Source organism: Amphiprion ocellaris, chromosome 10, assembly GCF_022539595.1.
Source record: "Amphiprion ocellaris isolate individual 3 ecotype Okinawa chromosome 10, ASM2253959v1, whole genome shotgun sequence".
In the NCBI taxonomy this organism is placed as follows: Eukaryota; Metazoa; Chordata; class Actinopteri; family Pomacentridae; genus Amphiprion; species Amphiprion ocellaris.
Genome location: NC_072775.1, coordinates 32,437,372 through 32,465,362, shown reverse-complemented (window position 1 = coordinate 32,465,362; position 27,991 = coordinate 32,437,372). Strand labels below are relative to the sequence as shown.

At 38.6% G+C, this 27,991-nt stretch overlaps 1 protein-coding gene across 1 annotated transcript in view; it reads left to right on the top strand.

Moving 5' to 3' along the window:
* LOC111563883 (receptor-type tyrosine-protein phosphatase N2-like) overlaps positions 1 to 26,154 on the top strand; it is a 268,035-nt gene extending 241,881 nt beyond the window's left edge. The window contains exons 21-23 of the mRNA XM_055014499.1: positions 3,926 to 3,990; positions 16,957 to 17,030; positions 23,427 to 26,154. Of these exons, the coding sequence (XP_054870474.1) occupies positions 3,926 to 3,990; positions 16,957 to 17,030; positions 23,427 to 23,498 (211 nt within the window). The 3' untranslated portion in view covers positions 23,499 to 26,154. The remainder of the gene's footprint in view (positions 1 to 3,925; positions 3,991 to 16,956; positions 17,031 to 23,426) is intronic.
* The last annotated feature ends 1,837 nt before the right edge of the window (positions 26,155 to 27,991 follow it).

Sequence of the window (27,991 nt, the reverse complement as noted above, 5' to 3'; positions counted from 1 at the left end):
ATACGACTGAAGCATTGAAAAGATATCGGTAGCAGAAGATTTGTGAAGTCGGAAGGAAAAATCTGAGAAAAAACACTAAACGGATAGTTATTGGAGTCAGTGTAGATTAATGTGTTAACTCTGTCAGTTCTGGAAGATGGACTGGCCTCTTGGAAGGTTGAAGTCGGGTCATAGACGAGGAGCGAATCTGACCAAGAACTCAAAGATGTGCCAATATGGTAACAACCTACCCGACTTTATCGCCTATTTTCCTCTAAATGGAACCAAAATTTACAAAATGAACACCATGCTGTCAGGAAGGACACTTGAATCTACCCACTGAGACCATAAGCCCAACAGGAACATATTTTACTGAGGTAGTAAATCAAGTTAGAAGTTGGGTCATTTTCTCTTAGACTACCATACAATTGAGTGGATTTGCCCCCTGCTGGCCATTAAAGAGAATAGACTGTATATAAAAGATTGTGGTTTTTGGCCATGTTCCCCCTTTGAAAACAGACAAAAAGAACAAGGAGTGAATCTGACTAAGAACTCAAGAATGCGCCAACATGGTAACAATATACCCGACTTTTTTGTCTATTTTCTTCTAAATGGAACCAAAATTTACAAAATGAACACCATGCTGTCAGGAAGGACACTTGAATCTACCCACTGAGACCATAAGCCCAACAGGAACATTGTTTACTGAGGTAATAAATCAAGTTAGAAGTCGGGTCATTTTCTCATAGACTGCCATACAATCGAGGGGATTTGCCCCCTGCTGGCCATTAAACAGAATAAAGTCAATTCTGCACTGGCTTCACTTTTCGAACCTGAAAGACTACATCTGTCTTTTCTCTGCAGTCTAAGAGTTCAGTGAGGCCCTGATGTTGATGAGTTTGTTCATGCAGAGAAAACCTCCTTTAAATATACTTTATATTCCCGTATTTCACTAAAAAGAGCCGTTCAAACTCGTTCATGAATGCCAAATCTCAAATTTCCATCAATGTAGGTGCTCTGAGAGTAAATGCCTCGCATTTAGAGGCTTATTAAGACCTTTGCAGCTGTGGTTTAATTGTCTGTTGTGGCTTTTTTTTTTCTTACTGTGGTAATTCACATCAGGCACCAGACCTCGAACAGACATTGATGTTCTCACTTGAAGCCTCGATTTACACAAATGCATCCCTAAACCCGACCAACCTGCAGGAATGAAAAGATTGAGACAGTCTTGTGACTTTCACTTAAAAGCCTCCCAATGATTTAGTCAAATCCAGCTGTGTGCCGCCATTCATCGGCCTCAGCGTACGCAGAGCGAACAGAACATGTAGAAATTCAATAATGGCACAGCAGCTTTCTCTCTCGTTCTTTTTGTTTTTCTGCCCTCGCTGTCTCTTCCCATCTTCCTCCTCTCCTTCCTCGCCGCCTCTTTCCACGTCTATCATTTTAAAGAGAGTGAGAGGAGGCAGCACACGTCTTGACATGTTTACTCGCAGCCCTCAGGCGTGTGCAGACGCACACGCATCGCACACACACCGCCTATCTTTGATCACCTTGTAATGATCCTGGCAAGGTGCAGCGATACGAGAGATCTATAATCACGCCGTAATAACCTGCATGACACACACAGACTGTCTAAGATCAGAGTGATAGTTGTATCTGTGGGGGAAGCGCTGCACACACCGCTACTGCTCAATTACTGGAGAAAATAACCAAGGTCCCGGTGAAATGAAATATTCAGGAAGTGTGGACTCACACCAGCACACACTCACACACTCCAGTTTGTTGGATTACACAGCAGCCCATGAAATAGACTGGCAGGGTGCAGGCATCAATTTTCAACACTTGGAATACAAAAAATAAATAAATAAAATCAAAATCTAGGATCCCAAATATTCCCTCCACATACATTAATTCATTTCTCTGGCTTTTCTTAGAACGCACCTTTACATGTTTATATTTCGATGGCGTTTAATTCGTGATGGAAAAAAAAAGAGAAAAGCTTCAATTCCATAATTACACACCTTTGAAGTTGTTTATCCCCTCAAAATAGCATTAGAGGACTGGTAAACCTCAATGTGTTCAATCTGCCGCTCACCTGCTCAGCGCTGGAGTCAGGTTACGTCCGTCTTCGCTGCAGGGAGGGAAAATAACAATCGCATGAATGTGAAAAAAAAATTAAAGCCGCGGGTGTCTGATTTCACTACTGTGTAATTTTGCAGCAGCAGCTTTGGGACTCGCTAACAGTCCTGCCAGCGTTTTCTAAATGTCTGTTAACATTTCAGATTCAATCATTCTTTCTGGGTTGATTTGAATTTTCACCAGCAGACGCAGAGAGGACGTTTATTCCTCCTCGTCTGGACGGAAATGCAGAAATGACTGAATAAAGCTGCAGAGATCATCATGATGGAGCGTTTTTCTAACCAGAACTGTCAAACACTGTTAACCAATTCAGCACAGATGTAAATACGACTGCTGTTATGTAAGGTCTTAAATAACTTGTTGGATTTTCAAAAGTATATAGAAGCTGTTGTTTGACAGTTTATTAAGCAAAGTCCATGATAAGACTAGAACATACAGTCTACTCTTACAGTTTATATTATTATTTTGCAAATAGCAACACAGAAAAACTTAATATGTCAACATGCAATGGATCCTGTGTGCAGAAGGTTTCATACTTTATCCTTGTTGTGGTTACTGCAATATTAATTTTTTAAAAATATATCATAAAATAATGTCAGGAAAAGAATTATTGGAGGAATATGGGAATGAAGCTTAAAGTGAAAACTGTCTGAACCCCAAAACCCTGCTGGCAGCTTCATTTTTGTTTGATTAAAAAGTGCATTTTATCAGAGCTGCAAAACTAGAAAAACTAAAAAAAAAAAAAAAAAAAAAAAAAAAAAAAAATGGTTAGCTTTCCAGCGTTCGAACGGTCCCTGAACTGCTCATTTGTGACATTTGGTTCCATCAGAAAAAACTGCTAAATTGTGACATTTCATAAAAATGTGTTTATTCCCTATGAGCCATCTAAATAGTCGCTGAAAATAAGTCAAATTCTGTAAAAATCCCTTTTTTTGTTTTGTTTTTTGGCAACCAAGAAGCCATCAGTGACTCAGGAAGGAGCAACAGTCATATGACAAAAAATTGGGGAATTCTTGAGTGAACTGGGTTGAACTGCAGGCAGTGTTTACACAGAGCAGACAGAAAACACATTAAAAATATGGGTTATTAATCCTATTTAGAGTTATTATTTTTATTTTCCTGCATTGGAGGCACCTGTGTGGAACCATGTTTTAAATGTTAATTCCATTTTTTCATCTTTCTAAAATAAATAATCAAATAAATTAAACATGTGCCATCTAAATATTCACTGAAAATGAATCATATTATTTTAAAAATTTACAAATTTTGACTTCTGATTGTAACCAGGAAGCCATTACTGACTCAGATAACAAAAATCTGGGAATGTTTGACTGAACTGGAATGAACTGCAGGCAGTGTTTTAGAAAGAAGATAGAAGGCAAGTAGGGAAAGTTATTGTATTTTTTCCCCCTTTATTGGTAACAACATTCAGTTTTTCTAAAATAAATAATCAAAGAAATTCAGCTTTCATTTTGACTTTTTTCATGATTTATAGCACTATAACTGTGTAAAACTCCACAGAAGACATTTCTGAGTTCTCTGGTTTTGGTTATGACTCGGCTGCTTCCATAGAGGTGCAGGACTTTATGTTGCAGTAAAAAACAAGCAGACAGTGAAGAGAAATGTGACGGGATCTATAAGAAAGGCCTTGAAACTGTTCAGAGGGTTGAACACATTTACTGATGACAGAAAAACTATTCTGAAAACTGCATACTTGGTGATCAGAAACAAATTTAATTAATGCTCCTCTCTCTCTCTCTCTCTTTGTTTCCCATTCTGCGTCTTTGTCTCTCGCCCACCTGTGCAGCGACGGAGCTGGAAGAAGTGGAACCTACATCCTGGTCGACATGGTCCTCAACAAGATGGCTAAAGGTGAGTGTTTCTTTTCTTTTCCTTCTGACCTCCTCCTCCATCCATCCATCTATCCATCCTTAGTGCCAGTATGAAGAGATGTCACCATGGCAACAGGCTCCCCCCTCACCTCCCCTACGCTGCCATCATATTATTACCACAATCATCAAAGTTGTGTTTGGTACAGTTGGGTGATTGCATTAAAAATAATGACATTTAATTAGATAATTACAGCGATGAGTAGGTACAAATAATGACATTTTCCATTAACACACCCAGCGACTGTTACTTGCAGCCTCTGAGCCAGAAAAAACAAACAGATTTTTAAAAAAATATTATCAGTTTATTTTTTTAATTTTTTTTATTTTTGGGGCTTAATTACTGCGAGTGAATATCTGTTTCATTATCTCAGTTGGTGCTCTGCTGCTTTGGCTCCATGCTGCAGTTCGGTTTTTTGGTTTTGTTGCCAACAAAACAGTTAAAAAAAAATGAAGAAGAAAAGAGCAACTGTGACTTGAAATGATACGAGAATGAAAAGAAAACAAGTTACGAAAAGTGGGAAACTGGACAGCAGAGTGTGTTTCCAACTGCAGGATCCTGTGAGTTGACCTAAAATAACTAGGATGCTTCATCTGGAGGGACTTTTCAGCACATTGTAAGTGGCTGATAATTACTATAATTACAGTATGATACAATAAACACAGTGTTGTAATTGTGCAGAGTGTTTCACAACGCTGCCAGCTTGTGACAGGATGTTAAGTTAGGTGTCATTTTCTGGAGGTCTGTCTGATTATACTCATTTATTACCAATTTTGCATATTTTGATCTGTTTTTTAAGGAACTCGGTTACTTTTTACTGCTTAGATTGGAGCCTCTAATTAGCGTTTCTTCAGAAAACCTGCCCAAGAATGAATATATTTCTAAATAAGTGACATCTGAAGAGGACTCTGACCGCAGTTGGCATCTGGGTTCTGTCTAAAATCAGACAAAGTGACGACAACGCGAGTGTGTGCGTGTCTTTTTGTCTCTTTGTATGAGAGTGTGTCCCACGGCGGCGCTGCTGCTGTAGCAGAACGAGCTCCTGGGTCTTTAATTCCAGATCAAAGGGTCAGTTTGGGCATCAGTGGCCGTTTCCCAGGCTGTCACACTGCGATCGGGGGCCCCTCCTCGGCACCCAGGGGCCGGGGAGGGGCAGGTGGGGCCGGCTGGGAGTCCTCTTTCATGTCCCGTCCCGAATCACCGAAAGATACATTTAAAGCATCCGATTCTCAGTTAGGAAGAACAAGAAGTTGATTTATTAATTTGGTGTTTTAGCTGCACTGAAACTGTCCAGGTGTTGACCAGCAACTTTGAGGACAAGCAGCTGGGAGTCGGTTCAGTCATCAGGCCTCCATCAGATGATGGTAGAGACGCAAAAATGTGGAAAAATGAGATTTAACCACGTCTAGAACCGTCCAGTTTTCCCGCTTGATTTAAGGTTGCTGTTTTGTTCTGATAAAGCAACTAAAACTCAAAGAGATCCATCCATCCATCCATTATCTATACACCACTTAATCCTCTTTTGGGTTGCAGGGGGCTGGAGTCTATCCCAGCTGACTCAGGTGAAGGCAGGGGACACCCTAGACAGGTCGCCAGTCTGTCGCAGGGCTACATATAGAGACAAACAATCACTCTCACATTCACACCTACGGGCAATTTAGAGTTACCAATTAACCTCTTCCTATTTTTGGACTGTGGGAGGAAGCCTGAGTACCGGGAGAAAACCCACACATGCACAGGGAGAACATGCAAACTCCATGCAGAAAGATCCCGGACATGCCAGGATGCGAACCAGGGACCTTCTAGCTGCAAGGTGAAAGTGCTAACCACCAAGCCACCGTGCAGCCCTTGCCTCAAATCTATAAAAGCAAAATGTAGGATTTTTACACCACAGATGCAATTTGTTTCCCATTTCGTGTCACTAGTTAGTTCTTCTATTCATCAACTTTCTCTAACCAGAGTAGTAACCATTATTTTCCCCAACCTTTAACCCTTTACTGTCCTAAACCAAACCAAGACCAGGTCCGATCTGAGACAAGGCTGATCACAAAAGGAAAATCACAGTGGAACCTCAATATTTGGGTTGTTTTTGAAGACAGTATGCAATTGACTAAAGAAGTCCAGTTAGACAAAATTTATTTCAGCAAAGGTCTGGAACATCATCATGTCTAACTTGAGCTGGCGTGATGTAGCCTAGTAGCTGTATTAACGTCTGCATGTCATCAAGATTCAACATATACTCTCTTGGAGTCGAGTCAAACAATATAAATAAATAAAATAAACACCAAGCAAGACAGGAAGTACAAAACAAAACACTCTAAAGGAGTAATAATGTTACAAGGAATTAGTAATGTACTAACAGTTGTCCAGGTTCAAAAGTTTGGGGTCACTCAGACAGTTTCATGTTTTCCATGAAAACTCACTTTTATCCATGTACTAACATAACTGCACAAGGGTTTTCTAATCATCAATGAGCCTTTCAACACCATTAGCTAACACAATGTAGCATTAGAACACAGGAGTGATGGTTGCTGGAAATGTTCCTCTGTACCTCTATGGAGATATTCCATTAAAAATCAGCTGTTTCCAGCTAGAATAGTCATTTACCACATTAACAATGTCTGGACTGGAATTCTGGTTTAGTTCATATTCTTTTTTTTTTTTTTTTTTTTTTTTTAAAGCTTTTTTTTTTTTTTAAAAAGGACATTTCTAAGTGACCTCAAACAGTAGTGTATGTTGTTTTTTTGCACATACTGTTCACATAATATCTTTTGCCATCAGTCTCACTGTAACAGGGAAAAAAGCTACTGTAGAACCGTGTTTTGTGTGTAATGATACTGTCCACTCTAATCTAATCAATAACTGATGGAGAAACCAAATAAATTCAGTGTGATTCAAAAACATTTTGACGATATTTATTGATATAAAAGACTGTTGATGTGTGTAATGTTCTTCTCTCATTCAGTAAAATAAGGACTGTGTTTAAAAATAAGAGAAAATAGCTTTTGAAAAGCTGTGCATCTTAAAATAAAGTTCACAACTTGAGAAAAATAAAGTTTAGCTGCAGCTTTTTCCCAGTCTCAGCCAACTTTACATTATATAAATCACAACAAATCTTTTACAGTTTCTCTTTCTTTCACTCTTTAAACAACATAAAACTTATATTTAAATTAAAACCAGTCTGTTGCTGAATCTTTTCCTACATACAACAGCTCTGGGGTGGCAAACCACACATTCAGCGCAAGAAAACTGCTTTATACAAGACATAAACAGCTGGAAGACGTGTGAGGCAGATGCTTTGTTTCTAGTTCTTCCACAGTTTTATTGGTTTTCACAAAGATGTGTGGAGAAAAGATCCTCCAGAATAAATCCATTGCAAAAAAAATTCCTTTGCGTCTCAAAAAAAATCGAGTTTATTTCCTTTTTCGCCGTCAGTCACAAACTGTGCTTCAAAACCATCAGTGGTGGTGCGTTTAAGGAAGCTGGGAGTTGGGATTCCACCTGTTTTACATTTTAGTCAACGCTCTGTGAGTCCAGTCGTACTGGAAACAAAGAGGCTCCTGGACTTTGCGTACTGGTTGCGTTGCATCGCCCCAGAGCTCATTTGCAGAAAGTAGACTTGACTTCTACTTTCTGCAAATTTGGTGTGGGGAGCGAAGGTCCGATACCTCGTGAAAGTTTCGTACGATGTCTAAACCTGCCGTCATTGAACTACAACAAAGACAGATTCAGCAACTTGTTTCTCGCCTTAAATGCTTTCAGAATTACTTTTCGCGGAACTGGTTTCATTAAAAAAGAAAGTTTGCGACAGAGCCGACATGTCGGTCCAACACTTCTACCAGACTGAAGTTCTGAGTGTCACCTCCTAGTGACCCACTACTGCACGTCCATCAAGCAGGTGATATTCAGATCTGGTGTGTTTCCATGCAAGAATAAACGCCCTATGGAAACAAACCAAGACTCATGGTGTTTGTCTACAAGGTGGTCACATTCAGACCTTTTTCTTTTTTTTGTTTAACCTTTGTTTAACCAGGAGAAATTCCACTGATATTAAGAACCCTTTTTTTCAAGGGAGTCCTGGCCAAGATAGGCAGCAGCAAATGCAAAACACAGTTATAAAATTACACAGTTAAAACATAATTAAAACACGAACAAAAACAAACAAAAAAATGTGCATAAATTTAAAAGCAAGTTATGAAAAACAAGTGCATGTTGTGGAAACGGCCTCAAGAACTCGCAGTTTAGATTTAAAAGCGCTCAGTGAGATTGACTCGGTTACTTTCCAGTCTTTCTGCAACATTCCAGGCAGAAGGTGCAGAGTAAACAAAAGCCTTTTTACCCAGTTCAGTACGAACATATGGAACAAAAAGCAACAAATGATCTCGTGAACGGAGCGAGTGAAGAGCAGAACTTTTCTGTGCAGTTAAGGGGCAAATGTAGGAGGGCAGTAGTCCAAGTATCACCATGAATATGAAAGTATACCAATGATGGAGCCTTCTGGTGGCTATAGCTCTCCATCCGACCCAAGAGTATAACTCACAGTGGTGCGTTGACACTTTACAGTTCGTAATAAACCTCAAAGAAGCGTAGTAAACAGTGTCACCCATTCAAAGACATTGAGCGGAAGCATTCACATACAAAAGATTTCCGTAAGTCTGGTTCACCTTCAGTCCGGTCTTGGTGTTGGACAACTTGGCGGCTCGGTCGCAAACTATTTCTTTCAATATGAAAAAAGTTCCATGAAAAGTACTTCTGGAAACATTTGAGGTGAGAAATAAGCTGCTGAATCTGTCCTCGTTTTAGCTACACAACGACTGGTTTAGACATTTTACAAAAGTTTTGCGAGGCGTCGGACCTCCACTCCCCGCACCAAACTTAATAATAGCTTCATGGTTGTGCCAAAGTGCAAAGAATTTTTAGGGTTTTTTTTACAGTATTTGATAAGAGCTAGCAGTTTATTTGTGGCAAATTTTTAAACAAGACATGTAGGTCACAATTTTGAGCTTCGCTTTAGTTACTTTTCCAACAGTACTTTATAAATGAGTAGTTCAAGGACTGTTGAAACCAAACCATTATCTCTGCTTTTACAGTTTCTAGCGCTGAAAAACGGTGTAATTTTTCTTTTTTTTTTTTTTTTAAATGACAGCATTTAAAACTCACTCGAGTTCACATGGTTAAAGTAGCTTGGTGTGATTTTATTTTATTACATTTAAACAAAGACAGTTTACCTTCTTCATCCATTTATTGCAAGTTGGTAAAGTTTTATCATCAGATTTATCAAGGATCTTTGTGTTTTCTTGCTCCATGTTGTGAATAAGTCTATAAACAGAGTCTTAACCTTCACGCTGTGCACTAAGATATAAATAAACGTCATATTTGATCTCTTTTTCAATGGAAAATGGCCTTTTGTTCGAGCAGGAAAACGTGATGGAATCAGGCCGAGTTCGGTTTATTGTGAGGATCAAAGTGGATTTCACCGCCGATAACAAAACGTGAAATCTCTGTTAAATAAAGTGTTTATGTCAACACAAAAATACCTTTTTTAGGGGGTTGTTTTTGACAATTCTTTTTATTTTAGTTGATCTAATTGCCTCATAAACCCAAGACATTGTGGAATCTGCTAAACACACAAGTTAAAACATGAAAATCCCCCAAAGTGAAGTTAGAGAGAGAATCTCACCAACCTGAGCTACACATTTTAGCTTGTCTGATATTTCATTTCTCTCTGTATTTGATCGTAAGTGTAAATTATGTTGATTTGCAATGCCATTCCTTCACCATCTTTTAGTAATTTTACATTTTTTTAATCTAATTCGCTCTACTATCCAGGTATATTTACAGTGTTAGCTTGAGTATTTCCATTTTCTGTTACTTTTACTCCCTTAAATTTGTACATTTTCACATCGTAGTTGGATGTTTAACGTGGAAAACACATGATCATCTTCAAAAATATAACATTCAATCAACTACCCAGTGTTTTATAATGTATGTATGTCAAGACACTGAGCACTATATATTTATTTATTTTTATCGGCAGCTATTTCTTTTTAACATTTCTTTTAGACATCTACTTTGCGAACTTGTGTTTTCAGTGTGTTTTTATGTGTTGTATTTTATTGTTGGAGCCTGTCAAAGAAGAATTTCTGTCACCGTTTGGGACAGACAATAAAGTCTATCTATCTATCTATCTATCTATCTATCTATCTATCTATCTATCTATCTATCTATCTATCTATCTATCTATCTATCTATCTATCTGTCTATCTGTCTATCTATCTATCTATCTATCTATCTATCTATCTATCTATCTATCTATCTATCTATCAAATAGTTAAGCAACTAAAGCTGTACTAATCCAATTTTGCATATTAACTACTACATTTAATGTAAAATTAGCCTCTAAAAGTGACAAACAGAATTAGCTTCTTTCAGCTCATGTATTTGGTTATACGGTTCCTGATCTTACTGATTTTCAGTTTACTCTCGCCTTGTTCCCAACCAACACAGCTTTGATAAATCGGCTTCAGAAAATCAAAGTTAGCAGCTGAGGAGATTATCCAGCAGCCAGATATTTTTCTGAGAAGGTGGTGTAGACCAAAACAGAGCTACAAGAAGCATGAATGTTGCATATAGATCAGTTTTTAGAACAAATTGATGACATTAGATGTGTTTCCACCTTCATCAAAAAATCAATTAATGCAGCTTTAAACAGAAGTTTTAAGATATTTCTGTTATTGTTTACATGCAAAACTAGCTGCTCTTTACCCAAAATTAACTAAATGTGTCACAGAAATGCAGAGCTGAACATTATTAGCAACTAATATGTGAAATTAGAAGCTGCTTCTGTTCTGTAACTAATAGCATCAAATAAGGTGTATATAATATACATATAGAAACAAACACTAACACTTGTAGACAAAAAGTGTGAAAAATGTAAAAGTTAGATAGATGAAAAAGTAAGCCTTTAATAATGTGATAGCAGATGCATTTGCAATGTACAGGTAAGAGCAAGAAGATCAATAGAAAATGGAAAAAAAATACAAAAACTATGCATAATTCTTTCATAAGTGGAATTTAATATATTGCACAGGTTCCTCTGGGTGTGGAAAATATAGATATTGCACAAATTTATACATTGAAAAGAAATAATACTGGACGGATTCTTCCATTAGTAGAAATACTGATAAAATACACACTGATATTGCACAGATTTTTGTATATGTAGAGAAATTTACATTATACAGCATGTTTTGATTGTCTACATGATGCTCCAGAGTGAAATAAATCAGTTTCTCCATGTTGTAAAAGGATCATAATTCATATTTTAGCATCAACTCTCACATCAGAGTGTCCTCTTTAATTTAAACCATGTTAATGAGGTTTGCACGACATGTTTTAAACATTAAAGCTGCTGCAAAAGTAGGAAATAAATGAGAATAAAAGCACCAGCAGTAAGATTAGTACTATAAATGATAATCTAATGCATCATTCCAGTTCAGATCTTTTTGTTTTTTTGAGTTTGTATCATCTTTTCTGCCGTTTCAAAGCTTCCTGTCCTCATTTTCAGCTCCGTCCTCCTCAGTTTGGAGGGTTTCTGAGAAGCTGGAGGGTCTTCAGGCTGCCTCCGTCCTGATCAAAGGCCCTTCCCTCCTCCTCCTCCTCTTCCTCCTCCTCTTCTTCTTCTTCCTCCCTCTCAGACACAAAATCACTCTCTCTTCCTCCCCCTCTTTCTCCTGATTTCCAACTGTTTCTTTCCCAAGGACTGAATTGTAAATTTGCCCAAGAATCACGGCGACGTTGCAGGGTTCAGGAGGTGTTGCTTTGGTTCTCATGTTTTTTTTTCTCTCTCCTCCCAACCAAAAGTCTCCCCCCTTTCGTTTCTCTCCCCTCCTCACCCACCACCACCACCACCACCTTTCTCTTCATCTTGAGAATCTAACGAAACCCATCGAGTGCCGGAGAGCCTTTCAGCATCTCTCCACTCCTTTCTGCAGGATTTTTTTTTCCTACGAGGTCCAGCTGGTGAGTCTCGGCTTCGGGGTCTTTTGCGGCCTCCTCAAGGTCTTTCTTTTTTTTTTTTTTTTTTTTTTGTTTTGTTTCCCTCCCACCCTGTGCAGTCCTCGACCTCCACCCCAAAGGAAAAATGAGGCTGTTTCTCCTTTTTTTATTTGCCTCCGTCGTCGTTTTGCAAAAAAAGGGGGAAAGCCCGATTAGGATTTTTCTTTTTTTTGATACCGTCCATTTTGAGGTTTATCAGAACCTGCACAATAGCCCTCGGTTTGTTAAGTCCTCTCCTTTAAAAAGGGAAAAACTAAAGCAGCGTGTACTGTGTTGCAGCTTTTCTGGCTAGAAGGGAGTCTATTGTGCTGTGAAAAGAAGAAGAAGGAAAAAAAGCTCACAAAACCTGTGAAACAGAAAGAGAAAATGGTGTGAATGAGCAGCTCTCCCACCATTCATTTTCCTCTTCATGCAGGCAAGAAAAAGAAGTGTTATTATGTGTCACAACAAGGAGGAGGAAGAAAAAGTAATTCTTGCGCTTTTTTGTTTCCTCAGAATTGGGATAGAGGAGGAGAAGGTGGGGGAGAGAAACGCAACGGACAGAAAACAAATTAAATGTTTTTTTCCCTCTCTTGTTCTTTGTGAATTTAATTGTTGCTCCCACCTCTTTCCCTTCCCTCGTCTCTTTTCTCTCACAGTCTCGAGCTGTTTCTGTTTCCTTGAGATGTCTTCCTTCCCACTCCCGTCTTTATTAATCATCTCTTTTATTCCGCTAATTCCTGGTTACCTGCAGCGATCGGTTTGTTCTCCTCTGACACCATGAGGTGACATAAGGTCGTTATAGACTCGGTGTGTGGGTTGTTAAAAAGCAGGATTCACTTTATTTTTTCCTGCCGGGAGATAATTGTCTTGTTCGCTAAAAGCAAGCCGCATTAACATATGTATGAAGGAGACATCATGTTGACAAAAACACCCTTTTAGCGCACCTTTATTTCATCCTACAAGTGCATTAAGAGCATAAAACATCCCTTCTGTCATTTATTAAATCAGCTGATGTTATTGCTGGCCGTTTTTAAAAGCATTTTTCATCTTCCTTTGTCTCAAGTTTTCACATTATTATGTATTATAAGCCAGACAATATGAACAAAGTAAAAGATTTCCTCCTTTTTTTTTTTTAACAATATTTGTTTTGCCTTTATAAACTGTTTAGTTTACAGTTGAGCAAAAACCCCTATGAGTCACCTTGATGACTTTGCATTTTGAACAGGTAACTGCACTGCAAATTGCACCTTAACAAGCACTATACATATATATATAGACAGAGATGAAAACACAAGTGCAGCAAAAATACATTATAATGAGCCTCGTCTCCAAATAATTTGCCCCAAAGAAGATCTAAAGGCTGGATTTAAAGCTTTCATTGAACCTTATGCAGTAACAGTTCATAACCTTAGGAGCTTTATAATTAGTTATAGCATACATATACAGTTTTAAGCCGTAATTCTCCATCTGTGATGCTCATATATCAAGATTAGAAGTCAAATATATTGTAAAACTACTAGAGCAGAGCTGTAAAAAGACTTGGCTGGAATAGCAAAGACTGCAACTTGACTTGAGACTTAAATCTTATCTGTCCACCTGCTCCAAAATGTATTCTCATTTAGCTGTTTTTGGTCTCAACCAACTCCTGAGACAAACTCCACCAATATGAGAGCAGTCAGTAAACCAAAACAAACCAAAAAAAAAGCTGTGTGCAAGACAGCTAAAAGATGAGCCGAAACTCACCGTACTTGTCCATAAAGTCTGGCAGGCTGCAGATTTGGGTGTCAGTTCTCTGAAGTTTTCACCACTACGAGCTACTTTTTTTTGTCACTTTTTTCATGTCGTATGATATTAAAAAAAAAAAAAAAAAACATTAATTGCAGTTGCTCAACCTGAATATTTATTGGGCCTGCAGATGAAAGGACTTGGTTATCTGGAAAACACAGCTTTGAAGAGAAAATATTCAAATGATGTGTCATGTTAATTGTCAGTTTTTGTAGAAGTGAAAGACTTTTCACTTCCTAGCTTCTTTAGTTCTCTGAACCTCAAGTAGATTCTGGGCGTCACATTTTTCCCTCACTGTGGGTTCATTTTCCCCTGCAGTATAAAAACCTGCACCTCTATAGAAACAGCAGTTAAAAATGTCTTCTGTGCAGTGTGATGCAGTTGTAATGCCTTAAATCATGAAAAAAATAGTTAGATTTCACTGATTATTTATTTTTTATAAAAAGATGAAACCTGGAATCAACATGTGCATCATTTTTATAGATGCACACAGGTGTTACCAGCGCTGGAAAAAAAAGATGAGGACTCTCTATATCATAGATAATTTACTACTTACATTTTTAAATTTGTTTCCATATTTGTCTCCTATCTGTCTGCATAAACACTGCCTGCAGTTCAACCCAGTTCAGCTGAAAACTCTCAGTTTTAACCACATGACTTTTGATTGCAGCAGAGTCACTAATAGATTCACGGTTGCAGAGTGGAATGCGAAAATATTTAGGTTTTTACAGAATTTGATTTGAGTAAATGGTTAATTTTTAGCAAATTTTTTAACAAGGCATGTAGAATAAATATCACAATTGTAAGCTTAGATTTGGTTACATTTTTAAACAAGATACACAAAATATAGCGACTTTTTATGCAAAATTAGGATTTCAAACTCAGATTTGGTTAAGTTTTCCGACAAAACGGCGCCTCACACAATGAGTAGCTCAAAGAACATTGGAAATCCAATGATTCTTTCAACTATTCATTGTGAGAATAGAATAGAATAGAATAGAATAGAATAGAATAGAATAGAATAGAATAGAATAGAATAGAATAGAATAGAATAGAATAGAAATCCTTTACTAATCCCTGGGGGGAAATGTTTTTGCTACAATAGAAAGAGTCCAGTTCCCACCATCATAAATACAGATAAAGAAGTAAAAATGTGCAGTAAATAAAAAATACACAATAATATAAAAAGCAGTAAATGTACTATGTAAAGGACGTACAAGCGTTACAGTGTACATCGTGTAATATGTGCTGCAAATAGTGTCTAAGAGCGCAAGAGTATTGATAAAAAGTGTGCAATTTCAAGCTACAGAACTGGAGAAAAATTTTCAAACAAGACACACAGAATAGAGCAACCTTCATGCAAAATCAGGATTTCAAGCTTAGATTTGGTTAAATTTTCTACTCACAATGAGCAGTTCAAAGAACGTAGGACATCAGACAAATCTTTCTGATTAATGCTGTATTTCTGGAACTTTTTTTAACCTTTAGATGCACAAGTGATTGGACCCTGCACTCTTCCATTAGTGGGTCAAAAATAACCTGTATAATGCAAATTATTATTCTTAACAAAAATGACAAAAAATACCAGAAAAACACATTGATTCTTACGTGTTTTTATTTGTTGTCATTTGGGTTGAGATTTTTGTCCACACAAGAATGATTTCATGTTTGAAATATGTTTATTTTTCACTTTATAACACATTTTGAACATTTTCATAATTGCAAAAGAAGAATATTACACAGAACAGCAATAGAAGAATGCCAACCTCCATTTTGTTGACATTTTTCCACTGTTTTCGTCATGATTTCAAGCTTAGATTTGGTAAAATTTTCCAACAAAACAGCGTGTCTCACAATGAGTAGTTTGAAGATTCTTTGAACTACTCATTGTGAGGCGCTGCTTTGTCGGAATAAATGTCACAATTTTAAGCTCAGAATTGGCTACATTTTGAAACAAGACACACAGAATAGAGCAAATTTCATGCAAAATTAAATCAGGATTTCATGCTTAGATGTGGTCAAATTTTCCGACAAAACTGCACCTCAGAATGAGTAGTTCAAAGAATGTTGGACATCAGATGATTCTTTCTGTTTTCACAGTTTCTGGCTCCGATTGATGCTGTAAATCTGGCATTTTTAAAACCCTGTATAACCATTTGTATCATATTTGATACACGAGTTTCTGAGTCCTCTATCTCATCAACATGATAGATAGTTTAATAAATAGGACAAAACTAGTTTTTGTTTCTAAAAATCAAAGCAAAAAATTGCCAAAACTGCCCTTTATCTTAAACTAAATTATACTCCTTTTTTTTCAGCTTTAGTTTTTTTTGTTTGGTGGATTTTGTTAAAAGGGTCACTAAACATCCAAATAATTAGAATTATCTGGCTGTTTTTTGATGGGTCAGGCTTTACAGGGGTAAAGACAACACACCTTTCATGCCTAAATTTGAAGGCAAATCGTTGCTAAACTGCTGGATGTTTTCCACACCTGAGATTAGTGGTAGTTTTTCTGTATTTGCCTATAAAAAGCTTTTTAATCTGTGTGTAACGTATCACAGTGTCTGCTAATCTGACCAGTGTTTGGCCAGAGGTCATTCAGCCGACTGCAGGCAGCCGCTCTGTTGTTAACTGTGGGGCATCATGCCAGTCTGGCTGCCAAGTAAACCGGGATGCCACCACACACACACTCACACACTCACACAACACACACACACTGAGGCGTGTCAGGTTTTGGCAGGCGCTGACAGAGCTCTGGTGGGCAACCTTCACGGAACGCTAAGAACGACAACCAAACGGCGGCGAGGAGCTTTTCAGATTGGCTCCGTTTCCTCTTGGAAAACACGTCGGCCTGTGATTTTCCTTCACAAAGTCCTCTCCAACAGTTTTCTTTGCCCCCCCTTTATCTTTTTTGTTTCATCCCGACAACAAAACGCCACCTTCGAGCTGTTTGTAGAGTCCGTGTGTTTGTTTTTGTACAAAGAGGATGAATGTAATCGCCTTTTGGAGAGTCGGCACGAAACACCAGATTGACAGATGTTAGCTGGATTACCTCAGTGCTGCTTTCAACACAATCCAGCAGCAGTTTTGTTTTCATGTGTGTGTTTTTTGTGTGCTTGACAGGTGCCAAGGAGATTGATATTGCAGCGACTCTGGAGCACCTGCGGGACCAAAGGCCGGGGATGGTGCAGACGAAGGTAACCAACACCTGAACCCTGTCTGTTCATGTGGAAATCCTTTGGTTTGGGGCACAGATGATGCCTTAAAAAACACACTTTAACAATCTTATGTCTATGTTTAAAGTTCCACAGATTCACAGAAATCCTCAGACCTAAATAAATAAAAGCTTTTCACACAGCATTTACCACAGAGCAGGAGGTGCTAGATAAATCGATTGCATACCGAGAAAAATAAACCTGAAATAAATAGTTTATTTTGTTCATTTTTACAGGGGCAGTAATGGTGCCAGAGTTAGCAAGCAGATAATTTGCACAGAGATAGTAAATAAAATGAGTCAAAAAACAATAAATAAAATCAGTGAAACCTATAAATAAAAGATAATCATTGGTTGTGGCAATCTGTGGCTGGTTTTAAACACTGCAAAGCTTACTGAATCTCAAATGTTCATGACTGCTTTAACTGCAGATTGACCAAAAGCTGTTTTATTCTGAGCTAAATAACATCTAGTAGATGTTCTGGTTTTACTGTGCTTGAAAAAGTGAAAAATACAGACCAAGAAAATTTTAAAAAACTAGATTCAGTGTGTTAATCAGTGAGCTGTAGAGTTGCTGGTAAAGCCATGCTAGCAGTTTCCCTTCGATTCCAGTGCTTATGCTAAGCTAAGCTACTTAACTCCCACCTCTAGTTTCATAGTTGAAGCATCGGTACCAAGCTCATTCCCATCTTAAATGTTCACACTGCTCAGTATTTAGTTATTACAGACACCGACTTGTGACGTTACATCGTCTCTGGTGGTAAATATTCATGTATTGAGTCTTCGCACAAACACAAATGTCGATGCAAAAATGGCAAAGGGCAAAAATTTAGTGAATGTAGCACAATCCAAAGTGTCCTACAACCGGTGAATGTAAACAAAGCCGTCTCATAGTGCCACGTGATAACATACTCGTCCACTCCATTAGCCAGCTAGTTCCACATAGCCAGTTCCAAAGTAAGAACGAAACACTATAGGTCGAGGACGTCGTAAACCGAGGACCCCCTGTAAGCATCTGCTTACTTCTCTCCCGCTCTCTGTGCTCACATATACTTTAATAGTCATATTCTCAATAAAGCTGCACTCAGTTCCGTATTTTTCTCTTTTCGTTGTCAGACAACAGAACGAACAGAAACTGAAACTTTGAGACAACATGTGAACCAACAGCCACTTACGAGCTGCTGCTCTGCAAAATCCTGGTTTTATAACGTCTGATAAACTCGCCAAACACTGACGTTAAAGACGAGGGGGCTGGGGTGGGCGGGGTTGGGGTTTGGGTGGCGGGTGGGTCCTCGTGCCCCGGGCCGCCTGGGTCGGTCTTGGCACGCTGGGGGTGTCGGTAGCTGCTCCCTCTTGTTCTCCGGGTTCGCATCGTTCACGGTGGCCCCGGTGGCTCTCTGGTGGCCCCGGTGGCTCTCTGGTGGCCCCGGTGGCTCTCTGGGGGTGCCGCCCTGTGGCTCCTACGGCCCGGGGGGAGGGGTGCCCTGTTGGCTTGGCCCTGCCTTGCTGTGATTGCTGTTCTGGGCTTCGGGGTTCTTCACACTTGCATGTTTGATCAGGTCTCGCCAGCTACTGCCGAGTCCCATTTCAGCAAATGATGGGTCCCGCCAGAATGTGCTGAGAATCTCTCCAGAGTCTCTACCCTAAACTCATTCTCTCTTTCACTAGTATCCTCTTCTGGCCTATTCTATTCTATTCTATACTATCAAGACATCCACAATTATGGTGCTCAGTACTGTTTGTTTAATTATTTATTTATTGAATCTCTTTTTCTTTTGTGTTGGTTTTCTTTTTTTATTTTTATTGATGGGCAGTTAGTAGTTGGGAATAACACACCACCTTACAATCTTTAATTGTAATAGCTCCGCCTGTTAATTTCTATCCCTGTTCATCCTGTTCGTCCTGTCCAGTCTTTGTTTCCCCCACACATCACTGAGGTGTAGCACTGCCCTCCCTGGCTTATAATAGGGAATTCTAATAAAGAATGTCTGCTTAGCTTTCAGGGAGGGCCGGTGATGGTCACACACATGCACTAAATATTAAAATATTTGGCTGCAAGTCTAAAATATGCATCAATCTCATACAATGTTGACACCTCTTTTGTGGAGTTAAACAATGAGAACAAATGCAGACAAAAAATAAATAAATAAATGAATAAAGTCAAAGTGCTTTACAGGCAAGCAACAGTTAAATCACAATAAAATGAAAACTGATAAAAACAATGGCTGAGAAGACACATAACAATATATAATCAACAAAAGACACTTTATTAGATTAAGATCAAACTTGGAAGAATTTTCCAAACTACCCAAACAGCAAATATTAAAATCGAATTCACCTTTAACAGCTGCAGGATAAAAAAAAATCCATGTATTAAGAGATGCTTAATTATTATACAATAATACATAATTTTGTAATGGTCCATTCTACATAATGAGTACTTTTATTTTTGGTACTTTCAGTGTATTTTGATGTTAATACTTCTGTACATTTAATTGAATAAATGCAGGATGTTTCCTCGTAACAGATCATCTCTACACTGCGATCTTCTTACTTTAATACAGAAGCTCAGTTTTTCTTCCACCGCTGCTGATTTTGTTTATTATGAGCAAAGGTTGTTTCCAGCAGCTCCATCAAACAATCCCAATCACTGATCTGACGACTGAGTGTGAAGAGATTAAGGGAGAAGCGATGACGACACGTTACATCATGCAGAAGTCGGGATCGAAGACGTGACCTTTACGTCACGCTGCTGTCTCTCTAACAATCAATCATGCTTCCATTAAAAGTTCACTTTATCTGAAAGCCTCGGGTTGGCTGGTAATCTTCAGGCCCCATTGTGAGAAAGGCTGGATTTGCAGTGGGTTTTTTTTTTTCTTCTTTTTTGGGACTCACTCCTCCACATCAGTTAAGATCAATTGATTTCTGAAAAGCAATTGAACAGGGATTACAGTCGGGTCACACAGGAATATGTACAGAATTCAAACGGTGACTAAAACCTGGTCCCAGAGCAGCGCTGCCAGAGGTTCTGATGGAGCCTTTTTAGATTTAGAAACTGGATGAAAAGTCAAGAATATGTTTTTGAAATGGAAACGGAGATCCATGCAGTCTTTTTTTAAAACAAACTATTATAAGGTCAGAATACTGCATGTATTGTCTATATCATGTCCTGTTTCAGTCTCTGCAGCTTTAAATGAATTGCCATTGTCCTGCATATTCCAGTGAAAACCAAGCGAAAGCACATTCAGATCCAGAATATAGACATAACCCATTAAGAGCAGTCGCACTGGCAACAAAACTGTGGAGCTAAACCAAACTAGAATCACATCCAAAACCGAGTTGGACTCCTGCAGAAGTTGTTACAACGATACACAATGTTTTCATGCAATGATGTTACCATTTCTGAAGAAAAACTTTCCTCTTGACCACTGCCAGGGAATGCTAACAAGCTAGCTAGCTGAGTTAAGTTGCAATGTAGCACGAAAGTCGACATGAAAACATGGTACACCGCACTCCTTTACTCCTTTAATGTTGCAAAACGGTCTTAAAGTTTCAAAAATTTCAGATTTTCCCTTTAGGATTTCAGTTTTAGGTCAGCTCTGGCCTGGTATACAATCAAAACTAACAATAACCTTAGCTACATTAGCTGCATAACATGCTTAACCCATGATCCTGTTAATGGTGAATGTAAAATAACAAACTGGATCCTCAGGTGGCAATTTTTAGTCAAAAATGTTTCGTCTTTCATTGAGTTTAATTCTGTAGATGGAATCACAACTGCACAGTCAAGTGAATGAACTGAGGGCAACGAGCACCACAAGTTAGTTGTTCTCCTTAGCTGATAGCTAAACAGCCTCCTTGAAAACCACACAAGCTCCACGGAGTTCGTCAAAAACCAGTTAATCTACAGCATACATCTAGGGTTACTAAACAGGCTGACGAGGGTCAAAACGTCACCTGAACTCCATTATTATGAGCAATACATGCATTTAATTCGAAATTTCCATCACATTCCTCAGTTCCTCGCAGTGCATGAAGGCATTTGTGTTCACTCTTGCAGCCAACAACTAATGCAGCATGCCAAAAAATACCAGGATGTCCGCCTACATCCGGTTGTTTTTTGCTTTCCTGGCTATTCTTACCCAGAATCCACTGCAGATATGTCACGTATGCCGCAGTGTTGAATCTAAACAACATTAAACAACAGAAAAAGCACAGAAGAGGACACCTTCATTCCATACTTTAGCCTCTTTAACTTTAAATTCTGCCCAACAGGGTGCACCTGTCCGTCCTAATTGCATGTACGCTGCATGCACCAGTGCTGCATTATGTACTTGAGGTTTTTTGGACATTGGTTGAATACAGGTTTTGTGCCTTTCTTATGGAATGAGCATTGTGAAATCACCTTGACTTGCTTTATAATCAAGAAAGACTCTTTACTGTCCAAAATATGAAACATTTTTGTTAATATATGAAGAGTAAAGATAAGGAAAGCTAACAGGGTTTAGCTAATTTCAGCTAGTGAAGCTTTTGTGACTGTTAATACATATCTTGTACATTCCACCGTTGAACCGTCTCCAGAGATTTTCTAGCTACAACAAAGACTCGATCCTCGTCACACTGTACACAGAACGACCGCAGACCATCCTGGAAACAATTACCGGCTGATCTGTGACCATAATTAGAAAGAAAACCCAGGATGTGTGTAAAACATCTGCGGTATCAATCCCGGCTTGATTAAAGCATGTATGCTGAGTGAACGGCTGTCACACATTGATTCCCCTCGTGGCCTCGGCCCAAAATCAACTGCTAATTTGCTAAATTGCTAAATTTACCACAATTTGATCTAGTATTCATACTAAGTCACATTTAATGAAGAAAAACACAGCAAACACTGTTCTTTGCTGCGTGATCTTTGGTTGGTGTGCAACTACAGCATCAACTGTAAATCAAAGTATACACTAAACCATATTTTCCCAGAAACATAGGAGGCTAACAAAGTTTTCAGTCCTTAAAGGCATCACAAAACCTCAGTAAGCTCAGAAAACTCAGGAACTGCTGCTTTTTGACATCCTCATCGGAACTATACTTATTTCTGGTCTGGATGTGGTGTCCTGCTGGGGTTTAGGCCTCTAGGTTCCAAATATTTACAGTCTTAATGGTCTTTCATGCAATGTTATTTTAGATAATACCTCAAGGCAGCAGCTTGTTTGGTCTTTTTAATGTTCCCTTTGCTGTGTACCATAAAGAAGCAATTTTCCCAGTTTGAGACCAAACCTCAACCTGATCCAACAGCTTTGGGATGAAGAACCAGGACTCATCACTCAGCATCAGCATTCATGTTTCCGTACCATATTTTCATGTGCATTTTGAAGCATTTCATTAGCTAAAAACTGCAAAAATTGTTCCCCAGTTTTACAAAAAAAAGTTTCTATGTATGCTTGAGGTGGTTTTTGATGTTTTCGAAAACAGTTTATGCACATTATAGAAGACAGAAACATCATTTTTTTAGAATAAATTCTGTCAAAGCCGACCTTTAACTCACATGGCTGATGAGCTGTTCTGATTTTTTTTTTTTTATTGTTTTCACCTTCAAATTTCATGAAACTCTGCCGATACAGTCTGACATGCAGGAATATGTACAACTAACCCAACTGGAAACAGCCTTTGAAGACTTCTCTAGATTTTTTCTTTGTAGATGACTAAAGTATTTTTCTTCGAGATTCTTTACCATTTAGCAAATGTTTCCAGCTTCTTCTTTTCAATATATTACAGCGATGAGTAAAACTGTGCAGTCAAGTTTATTCACTCCAAAGTGGTTGAAGGAAACAAACCAAGTTCACATTTTCCTTTTCCATTTTTTTGCGGCATTTCTAAAGTTTGCATCTAATTCACTTGGGAAATTGATGGAAACACAGCTGGTATTGGACATCACTAAAGTTGTTGAGGCTGAATGGGAGCAAATCCCTGCAGCCAGGTGGTTTAAAGTCTGAAAATAGAGGAGCAGAAGCTGTTAAAGCAGCAGATAAATGCTGAGCTATTCAGAAGTAGCATCTGGATGAGATGCATGAAGATTTTGTAGCAACTTAGATCTTGTTCTACCTGGATTATTGCGACTTGACACTAAGAGAACACTGTTAAGAGAGAAACTGTATTTGAGCAACAAAAGTAGGATTTCGTGGGACTTTGTTGTTTAGCCAAGGCGGATCTTCCAAGTTGTTTCTGCAGAAACACTGAGGTTCATCTTCTTGCCAAACTGTTTGTTCACAGCAGGTGTCACTGGAATCAGATTCTGACTAATCCTGTCTCCTTTCCAGGGTTTTATTCCTACATGGATATTTCACCACTTTTTCCTTTCCTCTTTCTCGTCTCCCTGCAGGATCAGTTTGAGTTTGCGCTGACGGCCGTCGCCGAGGAGGTGAACGCCATCCTGAAAGCTCTTCCCCAGTAGGAAGAAGCTCCGACTGGAGGATCCTCACTGCTGTCGCCTCCCTTTGTTTCCTCCTTCATTTATCTCCCTTTTTGTGCTTCACTTCCACCTCATTCTGTCTCGTTCTCCTCTTTCTGTCCTTTCATTTAATCCAAGTTTTCCGTCTTCATTTGTCTGCCTCCTGTTTCGTCTCCTTTCTTTCCTTATTTCCTCCCCTCCTTCCATCTTAGTAAACATTGTGCCAGGAAACCGTTGAACCAGTCCTCTACATTGATAGACCTTCCTTCTATTGTAATGATCCAGTCAGCCTGTTTTCCCAAAGTTGCATTTCACTGCTGTTAAACACATTTTTTGATAGATTGCTAACAAAAAAAACAAACAAAAAAAAGGTTTCTCTATGTTCTCTTCAGAGTATATTTATCATATTTTCTGTTCCTACATCAACGTTAGCATTAGCCGGGTATGGCAGCTTTTGGAAGCATCTACTATTGGTTTAGCATGATCCAAATTAAATCTTTGGAGCATATATGATAAATATATGTAGGAGTTCCTGAATGATGTTGTGTTTGCCAAACCTGAGTGTTTTACCGAATCGATGCTCCCGGTTGGTCTTTGTGTGACGTTGGTCATCATGTCTATATCACAAAAAATTCATGTTCGTGTCCGATATTTAGTGCCATGCTTTCTGATCAGTATGCTACAGTGTCACAGTGCAACTTGTCTGCATCCGGAAAGGTCGATAAGAGTGACTTCACTTCCTGGGGAGGTTTATTTTTCTTTTGTGAAACTAAGTGGCGAGGCAGTAAAATATAAAACGCTCCTCGATATCCCACTTAAATAAGAGATTCTGTTACTGGAAAGGAGGTGAAACAACATGGATGTTGTTTTTATTTTTGTTTTTAAGTGTTGTTTTTTCTTTTTTGTATCATCTTAGTAGAAGCAATATTGTGTTTCTTCAATCTGAATCGTTCTCTCTTGTGGACAACCAATATCGTGGCTTGTCGGTGAAGTTACACTCATGTCTGCCTTAATAATAAAAAAAAAATACAGTAGATGGACGAACTGGTGAAAAGCCAGGTGGAAATAGGGCTAGTGAGCAACGCTTCATTTGAAAGTGGCTTTATTCCAGTGGATTAACCTGTGGATTAAAGGTGAGCCGCCTTGCTTAATGAAAATCCGTCTGATAAACACTGAAGAACGTTCTGCCTTTAATGACCCGAGGACAGAAAGTTTCCTGAAAGTTTGTGAGAGTCTGGAATGAAGCCATTGTTGAATAAAGTGTTTCTGACTAGTGTTTTTGTGATAAAAGAGGATAGTTTTGCTTCTGAATAGTAGGTCTTCTATGTAGCATCAGTGTATGATTTGTACATGTACAGTAGTTGATCCTGTATTGCATCAAAAGACTAGTTTGCGGCAACATTCAGCAGCTGGTTTTCCCAAAAGCATCTTAAAATTAACCAGAGTTTTCGTTCCGCTGTTGATAAAAGAAGCACCAACACCATTAAAAGTGATTCTTTTGTATGTTTTAGCCCATTTGTTTTTGTTCCTTTTTAATTTAAGATTCACTCTGCACAATTAAACACCTCCAAAGACTTAATATGTGCAAGAGTTGTGATAACTGGTCAAATGTGAACCCAGAGATCGCTGCTTTTCCTGGTTTCCAAACACAATATCCAGCGTTTTAAGACATGGTTTTACCCATAAATCATTGTGTTTGTGGGCTGGGAGAAATAATAGCTCTCATAAAACCCTGGGATTGGTGGTAAATTCCTATTGGCTTGGATTATAACTTTCTGGCCAAAAAAACCTCTCTGACTTAAGGTTCGACTGAACAAAACCACTGAAACACTGATTATCCAAAGATGACTTTGGAAAACCAGCTCACATAACTGGGCTACTCTCAAATAATTGACCATTTTATCCGTTAAATTCTAGTTTTGTTTCTAAAATCGTATTTAAATCAGCATTATTACGGCTTGCATACAATATGCTGCTAGTGCATGACTATTTATTCAGCGAACCGGTGTGCTGTACTTTCTTGTTGCCTCGAGACGATCTTAGCAAACCTCTTCAAGCCAACGACCGAATGTTGGTCTCATCTGTTGACGTCATTTACTGCACGAGAAGCTCCAAGTACCTTAAAAAGTGCAAAAAAAAGCCAAGGATTATCACCTCCAAACTCTGCAAATCGTGGTTTAAAGCGAACGGTGCAGGTGGTGCAGTGACAACGTGATGTAACGCTGCAGGAATCGACTCCATTCCTCATCAAGAAATTTAAAACACGCTGCAAAGGAACGTCTCTTACAACGGCTCGTTTAATGCTCAGTGAGAGCTCATTTTTCTGCCTTTTTAAAGATACTGTCATGTATGTTGTAAAAATGTGGAAAAACAGCAATGAAAGCATTTAAATTACCCAATTCCACCTGTGAATCGAAGCTAAAGTTGTTATAAAAGGCGTTTTTTTTTTTTTTTTTTTTTTTTTTACAGTGAGGATGCTCGATTATTTTCCCCGATGCTGTTCTTGCTTTCATACACTCCATCAAGTATCAATAGATGGCTGGTCTGTTGCATTAACACTGTACATAAACCCCAAAAAACACGACAGAAGATATTTTGTTCTATTGGTGTAAACAACTTGTGAATAAAGTGTCATTGTTGATGCAGTATGGAAATGCAATCCTCAGTTTTTGTCTCTTTTTTCTCAACACTCGTACATAAAACTTCTGTCTGGGATGTGATTATACAAAATCATTTTTACCATCTGGATGGGCGGTGAAACATTGTTTTATAGAGCGCCCAACAAGCAGGTGCATTTTATATCCAGTTAGTTTGCAGCAGGTGACATCCTGTAGAGCTGCAGCTCGAGAGTTGCTTTTTTTCCCCACTCGTCCAGTGAGAGATTTCTGAAAATGCTGCCATCGAACACAAGAAAGAGCTCAACTACGGCCTTTATAGCAAAGGTGAACCAGTAGGCAATGCAAAATCTATGATGTGGTGGGATCTACGGTTTATAAATTTAATTCCTGCTTTTTATTAAAGGTAAAAAAGCAGCTCCATTGTCTTACAAAACTGCACTCTTTAGTCAAAATGAAAGCTAAATATTTGATTTGTCGTGATCCTCTGCTTGCAGTTGCATTTTTCTGTAAATTTAGCAATTCTTGATCCCCTCGTCGATGCAAAATGGGGGAAAATGAGTGACATGGACGAACAATGTGAAGTCTGAATGCGAGATTTAGCGCTATAAATTGCAATAAATGCGAAAAAGTTTGACTTTTAGCAACACCAGCTGGTCATTCTGTGAGGAGGCACAACAATTTGACCTGAGACAAAATCTACATACGTGGGATTCTGTCACTATTATCTGGACAACTTACTTGTTACATTCAAAGATATTTTGCTTACCAGTGGCAGCACTGCTCAGTAAATGTGAAATAACAACACAACCTCTTTGAATTTTGCCTAAATATACGTAGATTTTTGATCCCAAAGTGGCAGAAAAACTGATATGCTGCTTAAACAGACATCAAGCCACATTAGCATTGATATTTAGGGTTCTTTCTGTCAATTCGTTGAATTTAACTACAATGTCAACCAATGTTTTTAGCTCCATTTTGATCTCCGCCAACACCTTCAGCTGCTAAGTGTTCCTTTTCCTTCAGTAGCCATTTGCTGACTTTGCAGCAAATGATGTCATTAAGCTAAAACTAGTTAGATATAACAGCACTATCTTTGTATTGATCAGTTCCTCAATCAAGAGGCCTTTCTGTGGCCAAAATCACATCTATTTTTTGTTTTTTAATACACAGGCATTACTGCTCGGCATTATTATTCAACCGGTGTGTTTTTAAATGAAGCAGGGTGGATGAATAGCTTTTTAGAGTGCTTATTCAGGTGAAACAGCAGTTCAGTATTGATTGTGAGAAAAAAAAAAACTCTGTACATAAGCTGGCTGGCAGTGTTGACTTAGAGAGTAGGAAGTAGGGAAATTGATTTAGCGAGTTGCTGCTTTCTTCTCAATGGTGAGTCATATGAGTAGATTTAGAGTGTCTAAGTGTTTTATTTTCACACCGAGCTGCTCACAGATGGCTCCTTCTCCGCTGGTCTGTATGCAAACCCACATCAACCGGGATGAAGGTGGGATTTCAGAAAAACAGCTTGAAGGACGAGATCAGGTCTTAGGCCATTAGATCTGGCTAACGTGACCACAGGGACAGATTCTGGATTGAAGACTTACTTAGGCGAGATTAAGACTAAATCAACACATCCTCAGTGTTTCTAATCCTTCGTAAGGGCTACAGTAATTAGCACTTTTGCTTTTCAAAATAGGAATTTAGTTCCAAAGACAGTTAAAGACAACACCTTACAAGAAGTCGAGGAAAGTTTTTAGGTCTCCGCAAGAAACACTTCAACTGCTACCTTGATTAAATGGAAATCTGTGCACCAAAAACACAACATTAACATTAAGCCAATCACTGTAAATGTTGATTAGATTACATGTTTATTGCTACTCAGAA